At 43.4% G+C, this 24,212-nt stretch overlaps 1 protein-coding gene and 1 long non-coding RNA gene across 3 annotated transcripts in view; one reads left to right on the top strand and one right to left on the bottom strand.

Annotated features, from left to right (window-relative positions):
* Positions 1-24,212, bottom strand: part of Tmem131 (transmembrane protein 131) — a 167,584-nt gene that overhangs the window by 13,466 nt on the left and 129,906 nt on the right. Inside the window, exons 16-32 of one of the 2 annotated variants that reach the window (XM_059244017.1) lie at positions 23,881-23,991; positions 23,663-23,797; positions 23,113-23,217; positions 22,377-22,463; positions 18,495-18,647; positions 18,327-18,402; positions 18,068-18,185; positions 14,864-15,002; positions 14,674-14,783; positions 14,228-14,294; positions 11,194-11,345; positions 10,790-10,932; positions 10,019-10,205; positions 8,794-8,979; positions 7,666-7,824; positions 6,530-7,119; positions 1,570-1,748 (exon numbers count right to left, since the gene is read on the bottom strand). In XM_059244017.1, coding sequence (XP_059100000.1) covers positions 1,570-1,748; positions 6,530-7,119; positions 7,666-7,824; positions 8,794-8,979; positions 10,019-10,205; positions 10,790-10,932; positions 11,194-11,345; positions 14,228-14,294; positions 14,674-14,783; positions 14,864-15,002; positions 18,068-18,185; positions 18,327-18,402; positions 18,495-18,647; positions 22,377-22,463; positions 23,113-23,217; positions 23,663-23,797; positions 23,881-23,991 — 2,697 coding nt within the window. The remainder of the gene's footprint in view (positions 1-1,569; positions 1,749-6,529; positions 7,120-7,665; positions 7,825-8,793; positions 8,980-10,018; positions 10,206-10,789; positions 10,933-11,193; positions 11,346-14,227; positions 14,295-14,673; positions 14,784-14,863; positions 15,003-18,067; positions 18,186-18,326; positions 18,403-18,494; positions 18,648-22,376; positions 22,464-23,112; positions 23,218-23,662; positions 23,798-23,880; positions 23,992-24,212) is intronic. The other variant, XM_059244018.1, reaches the window with a different exon arrangement.
* LOC131893902 (uncharacterized) lies at positions 11,906-13,962 on the top strand. The gene is made up of 2 exons (XR_009374764.1): positions 11,906-12,317; positions 13,336-13,962. It is a non-coding gene; the product is annotated as an uncharacterized LOC131893902 (long non-coding RNA).

The raw sequence follows: 24,212 nt of genomic DNA, 5'->3' as shown, positions 1-24,212 counted from the left end.
GTTAACAGGCAGCCTATACTTAGCAGGCCAGTTTACTTAGCTGTTGAAAGTAAATAAACAACAGGTAGTGTCACTCAGGCCACCTTCCTCCCTATCCTATGCCTTCAGGGACTTTCTGAACCCATGGTAAGACGTAGGGCCCAGAGCAAGAGCTCTCTGGAAGGTTGTGAGCCTTATCCTTTCACAGCAGAGACACCTCTCCGGCCCAAGAGCTGGCTAAGTAAAGGGCAAGGCCTTCTGTCCAGCATTGCTACCCAAGCACCTAGCTGGCACTTAGGTGCTCAATACACATTTGGTCAAAGAATGGGTAGAATAGGGATGCCGTGAGATGGACAACCCACACACTGAGGTCAGTCAGAAGAAATACAGTCCATGGCTTCTGCACAAAGGTGCTGGGCAGTAGGAATAAGCCCATCGAAGGCAGGACTAGCAGGCATGGGACTTGGAGGAGTGAGCTCTAAGCCTTGTTGGTGAGGAAGCATATGGTACAGAAGATGTGGGAACAGAAGGCATGAACAAGTGAGGTGGGAAGGATGCTAGTGGTATAGAGAATGATGGTGGCCGAGTTAGCCAAAGAAGAGACACTGAGGGTGACCAGAAAAGAGGCTGGAAAGGTAGGCAGGGAAGGTCCTGGGATGAAAATGCTTGCCAGATGCTGACACCGCTGGGACTCCACTCAAGGCTAGTGACTGGTATCCGGCTTCTCTAGGTATTTGCTAAAATAGGAACCAAGTCCAATGCTCCAATACAACTCACAAATTATATGGAAGTAGGCAGAGCACCAGGTCAATTGCAAGGAAACGCAGAGGGGACAGGAGGACATGTGGGATGTACTTGTGCGTCTGAGGTAAAACATTAAATCACTCAATGGACAGAGCTGGGCATGCTTATGAACGGATCACTTAGGCCACTAGACAGAAACCAGAAGCTGGATTCTGGTCCACAGCATTAAGCACTGCACAGACCATTTTAAATCTGAATACACTCCCCTAAAGTGGAAAATGCCAAAGCAGAGCCAGGGCCTGCGTTTCTGCACAGCATTTACAACTCACATGCTGGACATGTGCACAGCTGTGACATGCCAGGTGTTCAGCAGTATTATTCTGAATGTTCAATCACTTGTCAGCTGCTGACTCAAAGGAAGGGACATGTTCTCCATGTGCCAGCGTGTCCTGGGCTGGGCTCTGGTTCCAGGTGACCACTACTGGTATCTGGGCCCTACTCCCTCTGGGAGTTACTGTTGCTCCTGCCTGGGGTGTGTGTGTGTGAGCTGTCACTGAAAGCCTGTTTCCAGCATGACTATAGAACTGAACTGTTCAGTTCTTCCCCTGTGATGTTTAAAGCCAGGAACAGGTTTCATGAAGTAGCATGATTACTATCCTGGCTGCTCCCTAACTTTTCAGCAGGGTTTCCGGTTCTAACTAATATTCTGAAATGCTCTTCCCCAGGTGAGATGACATCATCAGATCCCAGGGCCGGGGTGGTTTCTGCAGGGGGAGGGGTGTAGGCATGCCTGAAAACACTGAGGACACATGCTCAGTAGGAGTGACAGGAGACAGGACTTTGTACCTCCCTGAGGAGCGGCTCCGTGTCGGGGTTGGAGGTCTCTGTGGTGGTGGAGGAGCTGTCGTCATCCGCCAGGGTGTCCTTTAGCTCATCCTCCTGGGGCTTTCCCTTTCCCCGCCTCTCCTTCTCCTCAGGCTTCTTCGGAGGCTTAGCCTTGCGTTGTTGAAGAGATTTTCCTTTCCCTGGGGATGGAAAATCAGAGGAATAACAAAGCTTGATCCAAAAAGCTTCAAACCCAAAGCCAAACTTGTAAAGTTCTGTTTGGAGAGAGGCTAGTTTCTTCTTTCTCTATGATTTTTCCTTCTTGACTTAAAGCTGTCCAAATTGGGGTTGGCTTTATGAGGAGGTTGTTTTAAAACGCTGACTTTGTTGAGACACAGCTGACGTGCACTGGACTACACTCATCTCACAGGTACAGTTTGGTGAGTATGTGTAGACTTGGCTGATCTGGCAAATTGGCCTGAAAATATCTGCCAGAAAGTGATGGAGCTTTGAAAGGAATCCTGAAAGCCTCTGGAATGTGTGGGGAGACAGACTATCAGTGAGGAAACTGTCAGATGAACTTTGGCATCACCTGGAGGTGCTAAAACCCTGGTAGCTGAGCCATGCTGCTGGATGCCATCCTGGCCTTTCCTGTTTGCAGGGTCACAGTGAGGAATTACAGAAGCCCTGAGAACAGCACTGGCACAGGAGTGCCATGTAATGTCACACTGGCTATGTACAGAGTCAAACAGGAAGCTTACTATTTTAAATGATCTGGATGCTACCAGAAGCAACCACAACATAGTCTCAGCCATGTTCCAGGTGCCAGAAATACAGTACTGAAAAAGTAGAGCCGTGCCTCGTGGAACTATGCTCTACAGGGTCTAGAGAGAGGCAGAGAAGTCTCCAGATTCTAGCCCCTCAGCGTGAGCCCACAGACCCAGTCAGAGCAGTCTCTGGGAGGCATCCTTTCTAAACACAACAGTGGAAACAGTAACTGCACACTTGACCTGACTACTGACGCTTGATGCTTATCTCAAGCAATGCCCCTGCTCCTGGCCACCCTGGGGATGAAAATTTTGGCATCTATAACGGAGTGGCAAACCCTAGGTGTGGGTTAAATCTGACCTATGCTTGTTTTGTGTGGTTTGAGAGTGGAGAATAACTTATGTTCTTAAGTGGTTAGAGAAACAAAGAAGCCTTGTACATGTTGGCGAGCACTTCCCCACTGAGCCATACCCTCAGTCTCATCTAGGCCTCTACAATTAACTTCTGTCTTCAGTACTTTACGGGTTTGTACAGGTTTATGGCAATCCCCTCACTTCAAAGCCAATGCTCTCCTGCTCCTCATTCAAGACACGTTTTCTGGGTACTGCATGAGTGCATCCTCCCTCCTCAACCATGCTAGCACCCAACGCCATCACCTTTGGAATTTCATTTTTCTGGTTTCATGGAGAGGCACACTGCTGTGATGGGCCTGACCATGCTGCTTTCTGGAGGTATGTGGAAAACTTTGGGGCTTTGGATTAAGAAAGTGGTGAATGCTGTAGGCGGGGCTCAATGGGCTAGCCTAGTGGGAGCTTGGAAGACAGTAGTGCTGGGGACAAGGTGGACTATGGAGGCCCAAGCTCGAGAGGTTTCAGAGGGTAAGAACCTTAGTGACCATTCTTGTGATATTTTGGCATAGAATGGTTACTTTTTGTCCTGAAGAATCTGCTTGAGGCTGAAGAGTTTGGGTCTACTTTTGTTGGCAAAGGAGATTTCCAGACAGCCTAATGTTGATTCTTTCTCATGGTTACTAGTGACCACTGTCATGCAGTTCTACAAGGAAAAAGAGTAAGTAGGGCAAAAAGAAAAATAAAATGTACAACTTGAAGAAAAAGAAAGCCCCAGCAAATTGAATGTTGGAGCCAAATCCTATGCTCCAAAAGCTGAGAAGTTTCAAGGCCTGATGCAAAATGGAATACAGAAGTGGTACCTCAGGGCAAGACCGCACCAGCTGATCCTTCAACTTGGGAAAGAAGAGAGTCCCTTAGCCCTAGATCTCTTCTGGTCCCCCAAATCACCAAGTCAAAGCTCATGCAAATGTAACTCAAGGAGGGCGCAGGTTCCATCCCACACAGGCAGCATCAACCAGCTGTTTGTGGTTCTGCTTGAGAGTCATAAAGAATACAGGAGTAAAAGGCCGGGATCACCCTAGCGACCCCAAAGCGCTACGACAACAGAGCTGTAGGATGCCTGCCAGAGAGCGCTACATGCAGGAAGTGGAAGCAACCCACAAGAGAAGTGACTTATCCTCAGCAAGCTGGAAGGGCAGAGCCATGTAAGCCCTCTGACACTGGACATAGAGCTGCAGAACTTGCCCAGCTGGTTTTCAGTCTTGCTTTGGTCCAGTATTTCCTCACTATGCTCCCTTTCCTCCCTTTTGGAATGATAATATATATTCTGTGCCAATGTATGTTGGAAGTATGTGATTTGTTTTTTTATTTTATGGGGGTTACAGTTAAGAGACTGCTTTGAGTCCTTAAGACTTTGGATTTTTTTAACTGTGTTGAAACTGAAAGACTATGAGAAGTTGCAGAATATTATTTTAAGATGTGTTACATTTGTTTATGCTGTGGAACATTTGTTTAATGATGCAAAGATGTGTTGCATTTGTTCAACTCTGTAAAGCTGTGTTACTGTGCCTGTGTAAAACACCTGACTGGTCTAATAAAGAGCTGAATGGTCAATAGAAAGGCAGGAGAAAGGACAGGTGGGGCTGGCAGGCAGAGAGAAAATAGAAGGAGAAATCTGGGAAGAGAGATTGAGGAACTAGAAAAGGAGGAGAGGAAGATGCCAGAGGCCAGCCACCCAGCCAGACACAAAATAAGAAGGAAAGAAAAGATATATAGAAATAGAGAAAGGTAAAAGCCCAGAGGCAAAAGATAGATGGGATAATTTAAGAAAACCTGGTTAGAAACAAGCCAAGCTAAGGCTGAGCATTCATAAGAAAGTAAGACTCCATGTGGGTCTGGAGAGATGGCTCAGAGGTTAAGAGTACCGACTATTCTTCCAGAGGTCCTGAGTTCAATTCCCAGCACCCACACGGTGGCTCACAACCATCTGTAATGAGATCTGGCACCCTCTTCTGTATACATAATAAATAATTAAATCTTAAAAAAAAAAAAGAAGACAGACTCCATGTGATTTATTTGGGAGCTGAGTGGTGGACCCAAAAAAGAGTAAAGAGTAAAAAACAACCAACTACAATGGAGACTTCTGAAGCTGAACTAAATGCATTTTGCACTGTGATATGGCCACAAACCTATGGGGGCCAGGGAGTGGAATGTGGTGGTTTGAATAAGAATGGCCCCCATAGGCTCATTTATTTGAATACTTGGTCCCCAAATGGAAGAACTGTTTGGGAAGTGTTAGGTGTGTCACTGGGGGTGGGCTTTTCACGAGTCCACTTTAATCTCAGTAGTATCCCTCTGCTTCCTGGCTGTTGCTTCAAGATGTGAGTATTCAGCGCCTGCTCCAGTGCCCTGCTTCCTTCCATGAGAATCATGGAACCATGACCTCCCTCCCCCTTTTACAAGCATTGCCTGGTCAGTGTTTTGTTACAGCAATAGAAAAGCAACTAGGACACCTGGCCTGGTCCTGCTGCAGCTCATGCACTTGCCCAGTCACCACGAGGAGCCACACGCCACACTCATGGGAATCTTTTCTCCCTTGGTCTCCTACCTTATATGTACCTTATCTGTAACTCTGAAATCCACCTCCCCCCAGAACTGTTTTCCCCTAACTTGCTTGAAATGAAATGTGCCATGACTGATGATTTTTGGTGGTACCACCCAGCTGAATTGATGAGAGCCTGCTTGTTGCCATGGGAATCACACGGTCTACATGCCACATTTCTTTCCAAAGTTCTGAGTTCCCAACCTCCGTGGCTCTGGATTGTTCTAATCTGAGGCCTTGTTACTGCCAGTAAGTTTGATTCCTGTTATACTTCAGCAGCTTACATCCAAGGCTGCACTGGAGAATCTGCTATTGCCCACACTGTGCACTCTGAAACCTTACACTCATGCCTCATTGTTAGACCTAGCTCTGGCATTTCTTGTCTCATTACCCCACAACTGGCTTTGTTGTTCACACCTTTCCTGTTTGTGAGGCTCCTTCAGGCAAAAGCTTTCCCTGACCCACATTGTCTGGCACATCCCTTACTCTTTTGCCAACAAGCAAAAAAAAAAAAAAAAAAAAAAAAAAAAAAAAAAAAAAAAAAGCTGTCACTTTCTGCTGTCCCTATCCTGTAGGGACAGCATCTTTGGTTTCACAAATTATCTCATTTGCTTCTTTTGTACCCTTTTCTTACTTAGAGAAGAGTCGTCAGTGTGTAGCCTTGCTGGCCTCAAGCTTGTGACCACCTTCCCACCTCCGCCTCACCAGTACTGGGATTACAGATGTGTCACTATGCACAGCTAAAAACCCTATTTTTGAGGGTAGATGGGTTTGGTTTTAGCTCCATTTTCAAAATAATTTTTAACAACGGCCATAACACAGTTATTACAGGCAGCTGAAAGGGTAACCGGATATGCCATCCAAAAGGTTTCTGATTTGAGAAGCAAGAGGAGAATACAGCTCCCTTTTTTTTTTTTTTCCCCCTGAGACAGGGTTTCTCTGTGAAGTTTTGGTGCCTGTCCTGGATCTCACTCTGTAGACCAGGCTGGCCTCGAACTCACAGAGATCCGCCTGTCTCTGCCTCCCGAGTGCTGGGATTAAAGGCGTGAGTCACCACTGCCCGGCCAGCTCTATCTTTTATGACTATTGGCTGCTTCTGTTTGCCCTGTGACACAAAAGACCTGTTGCTTCACCCAGGAAACAGGTACGAGCTACCAAACACTTGCCACAGTGCTGCCTATACTGCTTACAATCCTGACTGCTCCTTGACCACGCCTCCTCCCTCAGATGCTTGTTCTTCTGAAGGGGAGGAGGGGGTTACCTTTGCTTTTTGACAATGGCGATGGAGGCTGCTCTGTAAACACATCTAGGGGTGGGGAGTCGTGGTGGTCAAAGTCCTTGTCCATGGCTTCTAAGAGACTGGTGATGTCGGAGTCCTCTGAGCTGTGCCGTGTGCTGCTGGCCCGCTCTGGGTGGGAAGAGTGTGGGAGGGGGGCAGGAGACAGCCTTTCTGGCGGTGGTGGCTCCTGGTGTTGAGGCACTGGTGGTGGAGGCTGGGAGTGCTGCTCCAGCGGGCTGTGGCTGTGCTGCTGGCTGCTGTGCTGGCCCTGCTTCGCCCCTTTGGACTTTCTGCTGGCTGTGTGACCCTGGGTCACTGCACTGGCCTCCAAGACTAGGGGGCTTGCTTTGCTCGTAGACTGTGAGGTGGCTGCTTGTGCAGAAGTCCTGCTCGACATACTTGAACTGTTTTTGGTTCTGACATTGTCCACGTCAGCTGAGTTTTTGCTGCTGTGGCTGCTGTGTGGGTGAACTGATGTGCCACACTGCCTGTGACTCCCCGGACCAGGTCTGGAGGACGAGCTGCTGTAGAAACCCCTACCATGACTGTGTTCGCAGCCGAGCGTGTTCAAGCTGAAAAATGGATCGATTGAAAACTCAGTAAGCAGCAACTTCCAACCTAATACTACGAAAAAACTTCATCAGTATATCTATCACAAAGAGAAACTAGGAAAAAATAGCAGGAAGGGGCAAGAGCCACACCTTCTACAGTCATTCCCTCTGGAAATTATAGATCAGGTTAGTGGTCTAACTAATATCTACGCAGATTTTGTCCCTGATAAAAAATCTTGTATGAGTTCTCAGTAACTGAGCGCCAGATTCAAGGTTAGAATTGATTTTTTTTTTTTTTGTTTTTTGTTTTTTGTTTTTCGAGACAGGGTTTCTCTGTGTAGCTTTGCGCCTTTCCTGGATCTCGCTCTGTAGACCAGGCTGGCCTTGAACTCACAAAGATCCACCTGCCTCCGCCTCCTGAGTGCTGGGATTAAAGGCGTGCGCCACCACCGCCCGGCAGAATTGATTTTTTTTTTAACCCTGGATGAGGATACATTTCTGTTTCTTGTAATTACATCCAGCAAGTCTATGTGTACTAGAAAGTGGATTTTCAGCATGTGAACATACTTTCCTTCAGATGAAATACCAGCGATTCTCCTGAGATCAAATGGCCTTCCCACATCAAAGGGCGGGTTGGAAGCTTCAAAGGATAGTCGCCTTCGAAACGGCTCCCAAATTCCTTGAGCTTCCAAATAGGCTGTTCCAATGACCAGGAGAAACAGCGCACTGTGGGGCACAGAGGGAGGAGTCAGCACTCTTTGCCAAGACAAGAATAATATATATATTTTTTTTTGGGGGGGGGGAGACTTACAATGTAAAAAAAACTAGATACGCCTGCAACACATTTTAAAAGACAAGATAAAAATGAAGCATTATAGATCAAACGAAGTTTGCACACCAACTTTATTGTTTTTGATCAACTTACATACTTTATGTGTAGGGTGTTTTGGCTGCATGTATGCTGGTGTGCTATATGCGTGCAGTGCCAATGGAGGCCAGAAGAGGGTATCAGATCTCCTGGAACTGGAGTTACAGACAGTTGTGAGCTGCCATGTAGGTGCTGGGAATTGAACCTGGGTCCTGTGGAAGAGCAGCAGCGCTCTTTCTTAACCACTGAACTGTCCCTGCAGCCTTTGCAGAGCAACTGTAAAAGTGCAGGACCGTACCCAGAAGCTTCATGTGAAGACAATATGTCAGAAGAGACACCTGCAGCCTAATCTTTCCTAACCAAGAGGAACTGGATGGAGGTTCAACTCTTGTTCCCTGAAGGATGTGCAAGGTAGGTATAAACTAATTTAGATGCGATTATATCTGATGCTCTACAATACATAAGGAAGTAAACTGAAAGAAGATAAGGAGACAAAGGCTTTCAAATGTATTTCTACTCTGTTTTCTGTTGCTCAGGCACACAATTACGTTAATTACCTATGCCCAAGGAAGGCAACTTTACCTGGTGTTTTGTGCCTTCTTCCTTACAAAATCAGCATAGACTGCATTTGTTAAGTGAGTAGGAAAGGTAAAAGGACTCTTTATTGTATATGCCACCCAAGAATGGTTCAGGTGTAACTGTTCCCACCAGTATACAACTTGACCAAGTCAGGGGTGTCTGCTTTGTCTGCTGGGATACCTATCCTTGAGAAAGTGAGAGGCAGAGTGGGCCCTGACTGAGAACCAACCTGAAGGAACGCACTGTACCTCATTACTCCTGAGATGATGATGTACAGAGCTAGCTCCCAGTTGGGTCTGGGGAGGGCTTCTGCACAGGCTGCTAACATGTGGTACGGAAGGGAGGCATTCAGTACAAACACAAACTCGGAGCCGCTGGTTGTTACAAACTTCAGTTCCCGAATAACTCTGGAGGCAGTGAAATCTGGAGTAAACCTAAGACGAGGACAGCGGTGAGGGTCATTTTCAAACAGATTCCCGCGGTTCTTTTCTGGCCCCTCTGTTTTTGGATCTAGGCTTTCTTCCCAATGACTTTATTAACAAAACAAACCAGCCACCCATTCCTAGAGTTCTTTTGTCACTCCCTGCGTACTGCTTAGGGCCTCTTGTGCTCTCTACGTAGACCTTGATCTGGTGCCGCCTTCCGCCCTGGACAGTTAGGTGGCCGGTGAAGTGATGTATGTACATACTCATTACAGAAATATATGCAATGTATATGTATATGAATGTGGTAATATACATGAAAGTGCTGGTTAAACAGCCACAGGAAGTCATAGAATTGTTCTAATCAAGGGCAGAGGTCATAGTCATTACTTTGTAATAAGTTATCAATTACTAAAATAACTGCATCTAATACTGAGGGCCTAAACGCTGTCTTCTGAGTAAGTTCACATTCTTAGAACACACAGAAACAATGGCACAGGCCTCTGCTCTGTGGCTGAGACACTTCCAAGTCACACTAACATCTTATGCTTTACAACAACCTTAAAAATAATATTGAAATTGGTTTTTAAAAAAGTATTTCTAAGATTATCTGATCCAATTTAAGGACAGAGAAAGTTTTACAATGGAAACAAAAATATATAAATTTCAGTTGAAGTTAAGTGGAAAAAACCAAACACATTTGTGATTGAGCTTTCTAAAAAAATTTTTTTTTTACTTATGTTCATGTGTGTATGCGTATTTTGCCTGCATGTATGTCTGTGCACTACATGCATGCAGACCCTGCAGAGACCAGAACAGGACAGTTCCTCCAGGGACTGCAGTTCCAGAAGGTTGTTGGCCACTATGTAGGTGTTGAGAATCAAACTCAGCTCCTCTGGAAGAGCAGCCAGTGCTCCTAACCAATGAGCCATCTCTGTAGCCCCGATAAAGACCTTGTAAGTATGGAAATGTATCTTTATGGGAAAGGACTCTAGTGTTAGCAGTGGAAAGTCAGGCACTGAGTTAACCAGTGTGACAAGCACATACTTACAGTATGACTATGTCTCTGGAGGTGTTGGCACTCAGTGCAAACGCTTGACAGTTAACCACTTTGAAGCCATAGCCTTCGCAGGCATACCCACTGATTTCAATAGTCTCTACACGGATTCCAAGTTGTCCTGTATTCTCTACTTTGAATGTTCTTTTCAATGTGAAATTTGGTTCTCTTAGTTTCAAACCTAAAGAGAAAGAAAAAAAATCAGATGTATGGATAAATCTTGCTATCATGTGCTTCTGGTGTGAAAGAGGTACTCGTTGTGAGCTTCTGTATGCTGGACATTATGAGTCAAACCCACATGCCAAAGAGATCAGCATTCCTCAGGATTCATCTGGAAACTTCCACTTTGACTTGTCATTTTATTCCTAATTAATAGACTGCATTCATTCATTTATTTATTGGCAGTAAGGTCTCTGTATGTACTCCTGACCTGGCTTGAACTCACTAGGTAGTTTAGGCTGGCTTGGAGCTCATGATCCCTTGCTCCAGCCTCCCAAGTGCTAGGCTTACAGGAGTGCACCACCCTGCTAGGTGTTGATATGCCATGGTAAAAATGACATGTTTTACTATTCATACTTCGAATAAACTTGCAAAAGATCCAAATCAAACAGCTCTGGATGTAAGACACAGGATTCTCTTAGCACCATATACATTCATGACTGGGCGGCAGGTATGCACATATGGAAACACTCTTCTGCTTCTGGAATCTCTGAGGGTTGAAAGCAAAGGCTGGAAGCTGGGCTCTGCACAGTCAGGGATACTCACTGTCTACACAATCTTTTAACAATGCTTCTGTGATTTTGAAGCGTAAGGAACTCCCTGGACCTGGAAGCTTGCCTGCCACCCTCAAGTTCTCAGTTGTCCCTTGACCTTGGACCATCACAGCATCCATCACAGTCAGGTTGTTTCTATGAAAGAACAAGAATTACATTTTTTTTCTCCAATTAATTTTGCATATCTTTTGATTTACAAGTTCCAACATTTTGTAAGCAACCACAAAAAAATTATTAACATGTTGAATTTAGGGGTAAAAATGTAAAAATTCACCAAGAGCACACATTTTCATTTTAAGTCACATAGTACAGAAGATGCTACTGATGGTTTTGAGTGATACAAGGACTTGAAGGTAAGTACTGAAAACGAACCCACACTCACACTGCAGAACCTACCTGACTATGATCAGTGAAGAAACAGTTCTGTTGTGAAGTGGAGTAAACTTTACTTTGACAGATTTCTTTTCTCCAGGTTTTAAAATGAGGTTTAAAATGAAATGCCGAGAGAGGCCTTCTGTAAATCCTGTTGGACTTTGCAGTGGGTGAGCCTTGAATCATTTGTATAAACAAAAAGGAGTCGTTAGTTAATACTTTTGGTCAAACCATTTGTCCTCATCCCCTCTAGACCCCAGTACAGTCTCTCAAACTGGTCACATAGACAAGTTTATCCTTCATGACTTAAACACTGGCATCGAGAGCTGAGTAGCCAGGAAGGAGATATCATATTCTGCATTAAAACAATAGAATTTATTTCCCGGGTCACCAAAGCCCCCATGTTTGTATTATGCATTTTATATTTGTATACAGGTATTTTTAAAGTGTGTGTGTGTGTTTAATTTGAAATACAACTAACATACAGGAAAGGACACAGACTTGAGACAAACAGCTTGATACATTAATACAAAGCCAACACCATGACTGGAAGACAGGTAGACCAACAATTAGTACCCCCAAGTTCCTACCGATACTGCAGCCTGGCACTGCTGTGCAGGAAGCAGAGAAAGCCTCAAGTACATGAAGTTCAGAGTGAATGTGTGCTGTTGACATAGGCACAGCCTGGTCAATCTTTAATTTTATTTTGAAAATAAGGTACCTAATTATTGGTTTGTAGACATTTGATACAAGTTTAAGACATAATTTAGTTTGAAATTTAAAATAAGATTTTATGACCAGTTATAAAGATGGTTAAAAGTTGTTTTGTTTTTAATTAAAAAACAGTTTCAACACAAAGAAACACTATTCTGGTTTTTAAAGAAGATTACATTTAAACATTCTGGGAGAAGGGTTGGCATGGTTCTGATGTCACACTGGAAAGAGTGAGTTCTGTGACATCCTCTACTTCCTTGGCATGGCTGGGGTTAATATACATAGATTCATCTACTTGTGAAACATAACGTACTCGGCGAAGCACATCATTTAACTCTTGCTTACGAGGTAGAATGTTTTCTTTTACAGCTAACGCTGTTCTCTGTTAACATCTGCTAGGATAATGAACTACTCTGACTGTTCCAAAGTGCTTGGTGAGTAAGCTCATTTTTTTTTTTTTTTTTTTTTTTTTTTTTTTGGTTTTTCGAGACAGGGTTTCTCTGTGTAGCTTTGCGCCTTTCCTGGAACTCGCTTTGGAGACCAGGCTGGCCTCGAACTCACAGAGATCCGCCTGGCTCTGCCTCCCGAGTGCTGGGATTAAAGGCGTGCGCCACCACCGCCCGGCTGAGTAAGCTCATTTTTTAATAAGCCATTCTGAGTAGCCCTCCTCTACCTTCACTCCCCACCCCACCTTTCTGAGACAAGGTCTTGATATGGAGCCTTGGCTGGCTTCCCACTCACGGAAACCCATCTGCCTCTGTCTCCCGAGTGCTGGGATTAACTGTGTGCCATCATGCCCAGCCCTGTTTTTGGCACAATGACAGACTGTACATATTCCAATAAATACTAGCTTATTGAACTCTGATGGCCTGGGGAGCACTTCAGGACGGTGTGATGCCCTGAAACAGTACTAAAGACTCCATATTGTATAGTGGTGGGCTCCTAGACTGACCAAAGGATCGCTGGGTATTTCAGAAATCCTTTTCATAATAATATAGACAGATGTTATTTGCTATTTTTAGCATGCTGGCAGTTGGTACTCTGATCTCTGCAGTGGAGGCTAACACTGCCAACTCTTAACTGAGAGGGAACTGAGACAGTGGTGTTAAATCTCCCTCGTAGCTACCCTTTGCTCCCCAGTCTGTATTTGTAATGAAAAAAAAAAAAGTCTTTGAACAATAACAAATATACTTTATTAAATTTCAACAGGGCACTCATGTCTCTCTAGTACTGTATATGACAGAAAGAGAAGCATGTTTAAAGGATTCACTCAGCAATTATGTTTTCAACCTTAGAATTTCTTCTTTAGAAAATTCCCAAGGTCCAGAATACTCATTTGTTATCCAGAGTCTAGTTCAGTGTATTATGTCTTGCAAATACTGCTGTATGAGATCAAATTTTAAAAACTAAGTGTCAGCTCATTCCTTTCTTTTGTGTATTTTCCCTATAAAGGCAGAAGAAACTGAGTCCTAGTCACTGAGCATTCTCATTGACTTCCAATGCACTGCTTGCTACAATGGCATTTTACGGTCAGGAGAAGCAAGGCAAGATCCCAAGAGAAAGACACTGGAACCAGGACTGTCGAAACCGCCGTCTCGTGTTCTAGGCAAAGAGCTGAATAACTACAAGGCAGATGGTTGGACAAGGCTGGCGAGCACTTCCTACACAGTACTATGTGGTCCTACAGGAAGGACCGATGACCTGGATCTGAATGGGGCTTCAATCTGGCCCTGGGCGGAAGGGCAGTGAGGCCTGAGAGCCCAGCCAGCCTGCAGGCATTGGACTCCCAGTGCCACCTTCCTTCAAGGTCTGATGCAGTGATGAGTGGCTAGTGGTCACTGACCTGAGTAACAGAGGACACTTTCATTCCCAGAACGAATCCACTTATTTATACACTTAAAGTCAGTGTTATCAATTGAGGTAAACACACACAGCTGTGCCAGGTATGAACACAGCCAGCTATAGGTCTCAAATTCATGGGTTTTAAAGTTTTATTAGGAAGCACACAGGAAGGAAATTTAAATGATTCAGCTTAGTAAAATAAAATGCTTACTAAAAATAAAATGTCACATTAGCGTACTTCATGTATGGTCTCAGAATTTCTAGTCTATATTATGAAAAGTTGTCGTGGGCTGCCTGTAAGATTAACACCCACAAAGAGGAGCCTTCTCAGGATGCTGCCCATGTATCTATATCCACGCATTCTTCTGCCTCTAAATCAATTCCTGAACTGCTCTGACTTCTGTGGTAACTGCCTTCAGCCCGGCATAAGGGCAGCCCATAGGTACTCTTCCCATTGGCCCTGGTCCTAGCAGAGAGTAAATGGCGTGGAACTTGTACTTACATTGTTTCTGAAGACTTGGAATTCAAGTGTCCTCAGATCTAGCTTGGCCACCTTACTCAAGTTAAACCTAAAATAAAAAATGTGCATTTGCCTTTATAAACATCACAACTAGGGACTGTGGAAGATTATCAAGCTTGAGCTTTATTTGCAAATTTATCTTGTGGCAGGTCTTGGGACCAGTATTGTTATACCATATTAATAGCATTTAAAGGTTAAAGGTTATCAGTTATAATTAATACCTTGTTCACTTTTTAAATGGGAATATTGGAATTGCTTTGTCTACTATCTCTTTATAATCTTAAATGGTAGCTCCACATTTACATCTGCTGAAGCTTTTCTTATGCTCAATTCAGTATCAACCCAGTCCCAGGAACCTTCTGGGAACCTAAACTACAGAGCCTGACTCTAAGGTTAGGTACGCTTTGGCTATCTGAAGCAATGCTTACCTTGAGACTAACTTATCTACAAAAATGGCAGGGTTGGAATACAAAGCCAGAGGAATGAACTGGACGTAGACAGGGACGTCTGCAGGATTCTCTAATGTAATCTCTTCTTCCTTAAAGCAAAGCCAAGAGGTGTCAGTGGAGACCCACAGCCATGCCCATGTCTGAGTGCCTGCACCATCTGAGTACTTACTGAGGAGCAGTTGGTATTAGTGAGGGGGAACTTCACGAGCCGGGGAGAGCTAAGGACGGAAGGCCAGGAGAGCTCAGCAGTGATTTTTGATACTATATTTTTTTGAAGGTCTGTATTTACTTCAAACATAGCATTCAACCTAGAAAAACAATTTCTAAGTCAGTGTACAGAAGCAAAACATTTGAATTTTCTGAACATAAGAAATTGTACTTAAGAAAGATTTTTTTCCTCTGGTTCTTAAAAAAAAGCTTACTCATCCTATTTTAAAGAGATTTTTTTTTTTACTTTAAAATGTTAATATTGTACAATGACGGGATTAGTTTTACTTTTGTACATACACATGATATACTTCTTTCACTACTCACTCATTTACCTTGGTTTGTCCCCCCATTTTCTTTTTTTTTTTTTTGTGGGGGGGACCCAATGAGTTTCATTAGGGTAGTTTACAGGAGCATGGGAGTGGGAGTTTGTTTACCTTACCAGCAGCTACAGCACTGAAAAGCATGTCCTTTCCTCCAACATCAACCATTATCTGCCTAAGTCCTCATGGAGCCCCACCCCACTAACCAACAGGGTGCCAACAGGCTGGTCAGGCCGAGATCTTGTACAGGTGATTGCAGCGGTGAGTTCAAGAGTGTAACAGTTCTGTCACGTTCAGAAGCCAGTGTTCCTCACCACTACCTCCATTTCCTCTATCCCGTATGTATGCTCTTTCTCCTCTTTGGTGATAGTCCTAGAGTTTCAGAGGAGGTGGTATAGATGCCCCCTTTATGACCGAGCACTCAGCTTTATTATGCTTCCAATGATGTATGCTGTGTCTCTATTTTGGCACAAAGAGTTGTCAGCATAACAGTCCCTGCTATAGTTCTGTACTGAGTAGGTTAAGGATGACAATTCTTAGTTCCAGTAGCATTAGTGAAGTGCATGCAGGTCTTAAATTTTTTTTTTCTTGGTAGTACTGTAGAACCCAGCGCCTTCTGCGTGCTAGTCAAGCACTCTACCACTGAACTACATCAGCAGACTAGTCCTCAAAAAATTTTAAAGTACAATTTCAATAGGGAAAGCTGAACTATATACCATTTAGGACAGATATATCTATTATTCAAGGGTTGTGAGATTCTTCCATGGCATATATGGGAAGGATGTAGACACCCAGCAGGGTGCTAGGAGATTTCCAATAGAACTAATGACAAGAGGTGCTGCTTGATATACTACTTTCCCTCTAGATATAAAACCAAGATAAGGTCAGCACATGATGAGGATGTCATAAGAGGTAATAAACCAAGAGAGTTTTCAGTCATACTCAGGACCTCATTTCAATAATTCCTACTAATGAGTGTTTGGAGTCAAGCATTCAGGACTCAGACTGTATTTGTAATGGGGCTAAGGCACCTGGGACCAACCACTGAAGCATCCTCAAACCCTGAACTACTAAGTTACTAAGTTCTGATCCTGGGGTATTGGCAAGTACACACATATAGGCATTATACAACAAGAAGCAGAAATATCTTGAAAGATGCACACCAACAAGGGAACACAAATGTGGGACCATGGAGAATGCTTTACTCATTGTACACCAGGCTAGGGAGGCAGAGGCAGCGGGAGCCCAGGGCCTTGGCTAGGGCACACTGGAAGGAAGACATGGTGTGAAGAGGCTCCCTGGCTGCTGAGCTGAGGGCAGCACTACTGAGTTATCCACTAACACTTGGAGACTGTCTAGACTTTATAAGGTCCACTGTGGAGACACAGGGAACAAAGGAGAGTTTTAATCACTGAGCTTTTTGCAAGTTTATTACAAGACTGTGTACTCAGGGGAACCATTTTTAATGAAAAAATTAGCTTTCTTTTCTTTAAGGAAACTTTTTACACATAGAAACTCTCAGTTCCAACAGTTAATGGTTTGAACCATCCAGTGGACAGATGTACTCATGAGCTGAGTAGACAGTTCTCAAGAGAAGAAATACAAATGTCCAGAAACATTTGAAAAAGTGTTCAACATCCTTAGCTGTCAGAGAAACGCAGATTAAAACTGCTCTGAGATTCACAGAGGTGGCTATCATTGAAACACAAACACACACCCGACTAACCAACCAACTGCTAACAACAACCACTGGTGAGGAAGGGTGGGGTGAACCTGTATTTGCTGCAGGTGGGAATGTAAGTTTGCCCAGCCATGGAAATCAGTATGGAGGGTCCTTGAAAACTAACAATAGAACTATCCTATCTCTACTAGCCAGGGGACATTCCTTAAGGTTGCTAAGTCAGCACACTGTAGAGATACTTGCAACAGCCACACCTACCACTGCACTATTTAACATAGCCACGAGCAGGAAGAGAGCCAGGAGAAGGGCAAAGGACGAAGAGGAGATGATGGAAACTGTGGCACGAGAGCAGAAGTGGGGTCCCCTAAGGGGAAGAAGGGAACCGGCAGAGGGGTAGTGAGAATAAAGTATAATCATACATGCATGGAAATGCCAGTGATACCCATTCTTTGTGTGCTATCTAAAGAGCTAATCAAAAAGTAGTTAATGGTTTAAGAATTTCAAAATACTCTTATGGAAGACTATTTTAATTTTGACAAATATCTATTAAATCTACTTGTCAATGTTCCTATTTCTGGAAAAATCCTTTTCTAATGTGTATGCAAGGGCCAGGCTTTTATAATACCAAAGCTACATCTTAGTGTTTGAATCCAGGTGTGATGCTGGTTTTCCATTAGCATACTTTCTACCTGCCAAAGATGCAATGGAGAGCCACCTGAAGGGGCTCTTTACATCTCCAGCAACAGGCTAGCACTTGAAGGAGGAGGAGGAGGAAGCTTTTTTTCACAAGGAGCAAACAAATTGGGTCTCCTGTAGGGAGGGAGTGAGTATAACTTGGGAAGGCCAGTGGCAGACCAATCTTTTTTCTCATACATAATATTGTGTCTAAGGTGAACATGGCGGTCACGAGATATAGGGCGATTTCAAGTTTCTTTAATTTTAAGGACAGGCCTCATGCACTGGAGGAAAGAGGAAATAGGAGTGTATGTATTTCTTAGCCACAATGCTGACAATATCAATGTGACAACGTTCTGAACTAGGCCCATTAGCTTGGCTGTGACGTAGAATAACTACAGGAAAATACAGTGACATTTAGAAAGCAAAACAGAGATACCGCATGTGCTACACTGCTAAAAGACTTCAATAAAGCAGAGGCTCGTACCTATGACCTGCGTTTTCCTTTATTCCCATCCAAGCTTTGAACAAGCTCTGATGTAAATCCCAGTCGGCATCCCACAAGTCTTCCTGCATGGCCACACCAGGCTGCACTTTGGGTTCAGCTAAAAGACGAAGCACATGTCAGCATGGACTCAACCTAACCCACTTGCCAATAGCCCTTCCAGTGAGTTCTATAGTACTCAGAATTAGCATCACTTTTTGGTGGGGAGAGTGAAGGGATAGGAGGGGCCAAGAAGACTTACATTTGGATAGAAAGGGCAAGCCAATATAGCAGTGATCCCCACACTGTAGCCCAGGATCAAAATAAATGTTTGCAATCTATAAAGAAGCACAGGATAACCATGAATCCTGAATCCACAGATGGTCAGTCACAAAGTATTGACAAATGGGACTTCTCAAACCTAACAAACCTTTGACTTTTTCCCTGGCTCCAAGTCTTCCCTATTGCCCCGTAATCGTTTGTAATAGAACCGTACATCTTCTGACAAAGACCGTATGTGCTGTATCTTCACCTTCTGTGAGAAGGAATTCATAATATTTAAGCTCTGATGAACTATCTTCCCCTGAAGGAAGAAAAACAAACAAATTCAGTTGTATATGACCAAATTTGCAGCCAAGACACATTCAGAATTTTCATCAGCTGATAATCTTTAAATCTGTAACTGACCCAAAAATCCATCCCCTCATTCAAAAGGAAAGCACCAAATCCAAAGAACAGAAATCACAGGACAGTCTTTTTGTTGTTGTTGCTGCTGTGGCACATTACAGAAGTACTGGAATGAACTAAGGGGAAATCTGGTTTCATGTTGACACACTTTGAGGACACCAAGAAGACACAGAAAGGAACTTCAAATAAATAAAGAAGGTCATTTTCGGTTTGTAAGGCAAAGTCTGTTTATACCAAGGTAAGGCTGCCCTGAAATAAATGAATTCTAAGACCTAGCCAAGTAAGAATAAAACATATTCTTTAAAAGAAAATGTTTTCTTTATAAAAAAACCCATCATTTTTACCATTACAGAGAAAATTAGATCTCTTTAAAAAATGCAGGCTATCAACTGGCATGCCTGTGATTTCAGCACTTGGCTGACTAACACCAGGACAGTCCTTGTCTCAGAAAACAGTAATCAGAAGTAAAAACATACACCATGAAGAATTTTACAAAACCAGCATACAAATTCAATTCTTTTTTAGAACAGCGTTTTCAACGTGTATTTGATGAGTATGAATGTTTTGGCTGTACTTGTATGAAGTGCACTGCATGCATGCCTGCAGAGCCAGAAGAGGAACTGAGCCCAGGAGCTGGAGTGCACATGGCAGTGAGCTCCTTGAGGGTGCTGGGAACTGAACCACTCTCTACAGGAGCCACAATTCCTCGTAACTGCGAAGCCATCCCTCCAGCCCACAAACCAAAGTCTTAATCAGTGACTCTTTTTACCAGGGCCAGCTTTCTTTCTCTAGAGCATATCAAATGAGTAAGTTATGCATTTAAAAAAGATTCAAACCATCCTCAAGAAGCACATTATGAGCTTATACTTTCTTCTGGTTGAATACAGAATTGTTCCTACCCACTTAAAGAACTTTCTAAAGTGAGAAACCTGCTTTTCTAATATTTGGTACTAAAGACACAGAAGAAGAGGACAGCATCCTTATTTGAAGCCTGGGGAAAATAAATACCCTGGCAAGACCCCATAGGGTGGACACATGGCCAGGAGGGAAGGAAGTCAGAACAGGCCGCCGAGGTGCCTTCTTGGATCTAGATTTCTGTACCTATCATAACTTCTTCCTGGCCTCAGCTCTTAGGCCATATGGAGATCAAGAGAAATAAAATTCCTTTTGAAACTCTATTTAAATACTCAACCTTGAGTTATTTGAAATGTTTTCTGACATACTGTTTCCCTCCAACAGCTCGAAGTCCCTTTCAGGACTCAGCAGAGCATAAGGAGATCAGTGTCCAAAAGGTGACTGAAGGAAGAATAAGGTTCTTATGGATTAATAATAAAGGCATGGATTTAATATACAGTCAGAGTGCAATGACAGGAAGGCGGGGGTTTAATTATAGCCCAAACTGAAATAGGTTGAACTTTTTATTACAATTGTATATTGTATATTGAAAAGGGTACGATCTTGAACTTAGGGTTTGTTAAGTACAGCACTCCTATCTCCTGCCCCTAAACCTCTATCCCAGGAAGACACATTTCTACATTTTCCCAATGCATCCTGACTCTTCCTCAAAAAGCTAGCACCTTTCCCATGTCCTCTTTCTCAAGGCTCACACTCTAAGGCACAGCCGAGTCCTCTCTCTCCTCCCACCCCCGGCTGCTCAGTGGGTTGACCTTCTGAGGTCACCCAAGGAGTTCGTCCGTGTGCACCACCGTCTGCTCTGCCCTTTCCCCGCACTCGCTCCCTCCCACGTGCATGGTTTAGTAAGTTCCTGACACTGGGTATAAAAGATGTCTCATTCCTTCCCAGAGGACCTCGGAAACACATCAAGAGAGATCAACCTGTAAGGAATGAGTCATTGCACTATAAAAGAATTGTTTCACATATGAAACTACTATTGCCTATAGTAGCCAAGAAATATTCAAATTCTTGTGTTTTTGTTACTTAATGACCCCTATACAAACTTCATTTTTCTATTCTTTAAAAAATTACATTACTTACTTGTGTGTATATGGTGGTGGGCTCATGCACCACAGTGTGCATATTCACCGTTGAGTCCACGTGGAGGTCAAAGAACAACTTGTAGGAGTTGGTTCTCTCCTCCCTCCATGTGAGGCCTGGTGAACTCAGGCTTGGTGACAAACACCTTTACCTGCTGAGCCATCTCACCAGCTCAACTTTAAACATTTGAATAGTATTTAAACTAACAACAACAACAACAACAAAAAAGGCCTGGCAGTGGTGGTGCATGCCTTTAATCCCAACACTCTTCCTATTGAATAAAACCTATGTTGGATTGATTCTTTTTTTTTTTTCTTCCCCTTTCTTCTTTTTCTTTAGCATAAAGAAAGCACACTACCACAAAATTTTTTGGAGATAATTTGTGCATATCTGCTTAAGGCAATTTCCTATCAAGCTAAAAAAGTTATTAATTCTAGCAGTTTTTCAATGACACAGAGAAACATTTTGACATCAATTAACTATTTTTATTTTGTATGTATGAGTGTTTGCCTGCGTGTATTTAGATGTGCCACATGTGTGCCTAGTTCTCACAGAGGCGAGAAGGGCTCATTGAAGCCCCTGGAACTGGAACTGCAGACAGCTGTGAGCCACCATGTAGGCACTGGGAACTGAACCAGGTTCTACAGTAAGTGCTCTTAACTGCAAAGCCATCTCTACAATTTCAAAAGGACTCTTAAAAATGGCACACACTCTCTCTGTATATAAAACAATACAAAACATAACAATTTTTTAGGCCATTTTTTTCTCCTTTCAAACAATGGAGGCTTGGAAGCAGGAAAGGCTTTGCTGCCTCCACCAGAGGCCCTGGCACCTAACTTTCCCCATAGCCCTTTTTCTGTGTGCCCTAGTCCACCCCTGGGCTGTTACTTCCATAAGTGGCCTGCATTTCCTTCTGATACAGGGCCAATCTTTAAAGCTCAGTATTGATGATGTTAAGTCTCTGTTCAAAAACTTTAGACTCCTATGTTTCTTCAGGCTTCCACTCCAATACACTGTACTACGTTCTCTTAAGGCTTCCTTCCCTTCTGGCCAAGCCGGATCACTCAGTACTACTGGACCACTTCAGACTTTACCTCCTCTTTCCTCTTCCCTAGCCCTGAATGTCTTTACCTCCCCTTTTCTATTCTTGCCAGAAGAAATCCTAAGTTAGGTTGCAGGGTGCTTCTCTCTCTCTCTCTCTCTCTCTCTCTCTCTCTCTCTCTCTCTCTCTCTCTTTCGAGACAGGGTTTCTCTGTGTAGCTTTGTGCCTTTCCTGGATCTCGCTCTGTAGACCAGGCTGGCCTCGAACTCACAAAGATCTGCTTGCCTCTGCCTCTCGAGTGCTGGGACTAAAGACATGCGCCACAACCGCCCGGCGCAGGGTGCTTTCTCTGTAAGCCCCTTTGTCTAATCTTCCTAGGGCAACCTCTACTCTCTGCTTTACATAAAGCAAGGCTCCATATTTTCATAGAAAGTCTTCTGAGGGAGAGGTCTATTTCTTACCCACTTTATATCCTCTAAAGAACCTTACAATAAATGATGAAAGCAGTAAATGATGTTCCTGTTTGAGCTCTAAAGGCAGAGATAAAGGCAATGGAAAACAATTGGTAGGAAGAATAAATTGTCTTACTGGGAAGGAAGGGGGAAGGACCATGTGTTTTGGGAAGCAGGTCAGTGAGCCCACTGCGATCACAGCTTTCACAGGAATGGTTAGGATCTGTGGAGTAAAGAGGTAGACCACCATGAAGTCAGGGGAAAGTCTGGGATGTTTGGTACTACTTTAGAGGTTAAAAACAAAGTTTATTTTGTGTCATAGGCTGGCAATAACTCAAAACCAGTATTGAAACCACCCTGGAAGCTTTTTAATCCGTCCAAGGTTCCTTTATCAAAAACCAAAAGTATAAAATAAGAAAAATAATCAAATCTTTCAGAAATACACGCATTCAGATCTTACTGACTACAACATAACGACTCTGTCTCTGGAAGAGCTCACTGACACTCATTTGAAGAATGTCCAGCAGACATGAACATAATGTATTGCAAAAAGACACTAATAAGTGTAGAGCCAGACTTGTGCTATGTAGGCAGGTTTATAACAGGGTAATTCTAAATGTGCAAGAGTGTTTTTCTGAAACCGTGTGTTAGTTAGAAAGCATGAGTTTTAGCAGAAAACTGGGAGGTAGCGAACCAGTCTTCTGAAATGGTTCTTAAAAGGTCAGTTTTAAAGGCATGAAACTAATACACAAACTTTAAATAAATGTAGTTCTCTGCTTCTACAAAAAAACTAAAAGGCCCTATAAATATGCATAATCAGAACAACAAAAGTTTCAGAAAATCCACTGACATGAATCCCCAGTAGTGCTTACCTCATAGTCTGTTGTGATCTGTATGGCTCCATCGTGAATCCCTTCTAGTTTCTTGGCAGTAAGTTTGACTCTGAACACTGCAAAGTGTCCTGAAGCTAATGTTACCTAAAGCAGTAAAAATGGTGTCATTCACTAGCCATGTAGGATCAAGTCTCCTACTGCAGGGGGAAGGAGCACCTAGAGGTAAGCTATACCCACACAGACCCGTATGGCATCAGATCGCCACATCTCATGCACAGAGCACTGTAGACTAGAGTACTGACTCACTGGAGACACCTTTCCTTTCAGGACAGTGTGATATGGATCGTTCCAGTTTTACCTGTTCTGTTACTCATGATAAGGTAGGCTCAGTGTCTCTGGGCTTCAGTGTCCTCATCATAAAAGGAAAACAGGGGAGTAGATGATCTCCATGAAGCCCTTCCAAGATCTACCAGTCACTGCCATTAGGCAGCACATCAAAATCCTAGTTGAGTGGTGCACACAACAGTATTCTTTTACTCGTGCTTCAACACACAATCAACCCAAAGAAGCAGTAAACAAGTTCACTCACTGGGGACTGGTCAGGCAAAGAGGACTTCTCCAGCTCTGGAAGGCTCGCAATCACTGTAGTTCTGTTGCCTCTCTCTGTAGCTACAAGTTCTATGGATAAGCCATCTCCTATGATATGCCAACTTTTTATAGCCAGCTTCAAAGAGAAAACACAAAAGTGATCTTGTAACACAAACATGAAATCTTCAGTGTGATTGAGAATAAAAATAATTTCTTTACCTCAATTGGATTGCTGTTTATAATTGCAAATAAAATATTACTTGCTTCTGTAGCACTCAGTACTCCAAAATCTATGAAGCGTTCTTCTATTTTGGGGGGCAATACAAAGTACTGGAGAGATAGAAAAGGACTGTATTAAACACCAAATCACATGTGTGTAACAAAACGTTACCAAAGACAGTGATCACTAGGAGACAGCATGGTGTCTGTATCTTATGCCTATGTATACAGATACACGACATAGTGAGAACTTTGAACAAGGACAATCAGAGGAATCAGGGATGGAAAGAGACCATTAACTGAGCAGCTACTTCCCTGAAGAAAAACAAGAG

The sequence above is a fragment of the Peromyscus eremicus genome, chromosome 16_21, assembly GCF_949786415.1.
Source record: "Peromyscus eremicus chromosome 16_21, PerEre_H2_v1, whole genome shotgun sequence".
NCBI classification, from domain to species: Eukaryota; Metazoa; Chordata; class Mammalia; order Rodentia; family Cricetidae; genus Peromyscus; species Peromyscus eremicus.
Note: the sequence above shows the minus strand (reverse complement) of the source record. Positions and strands in the feature narration are given on the sequence as shown.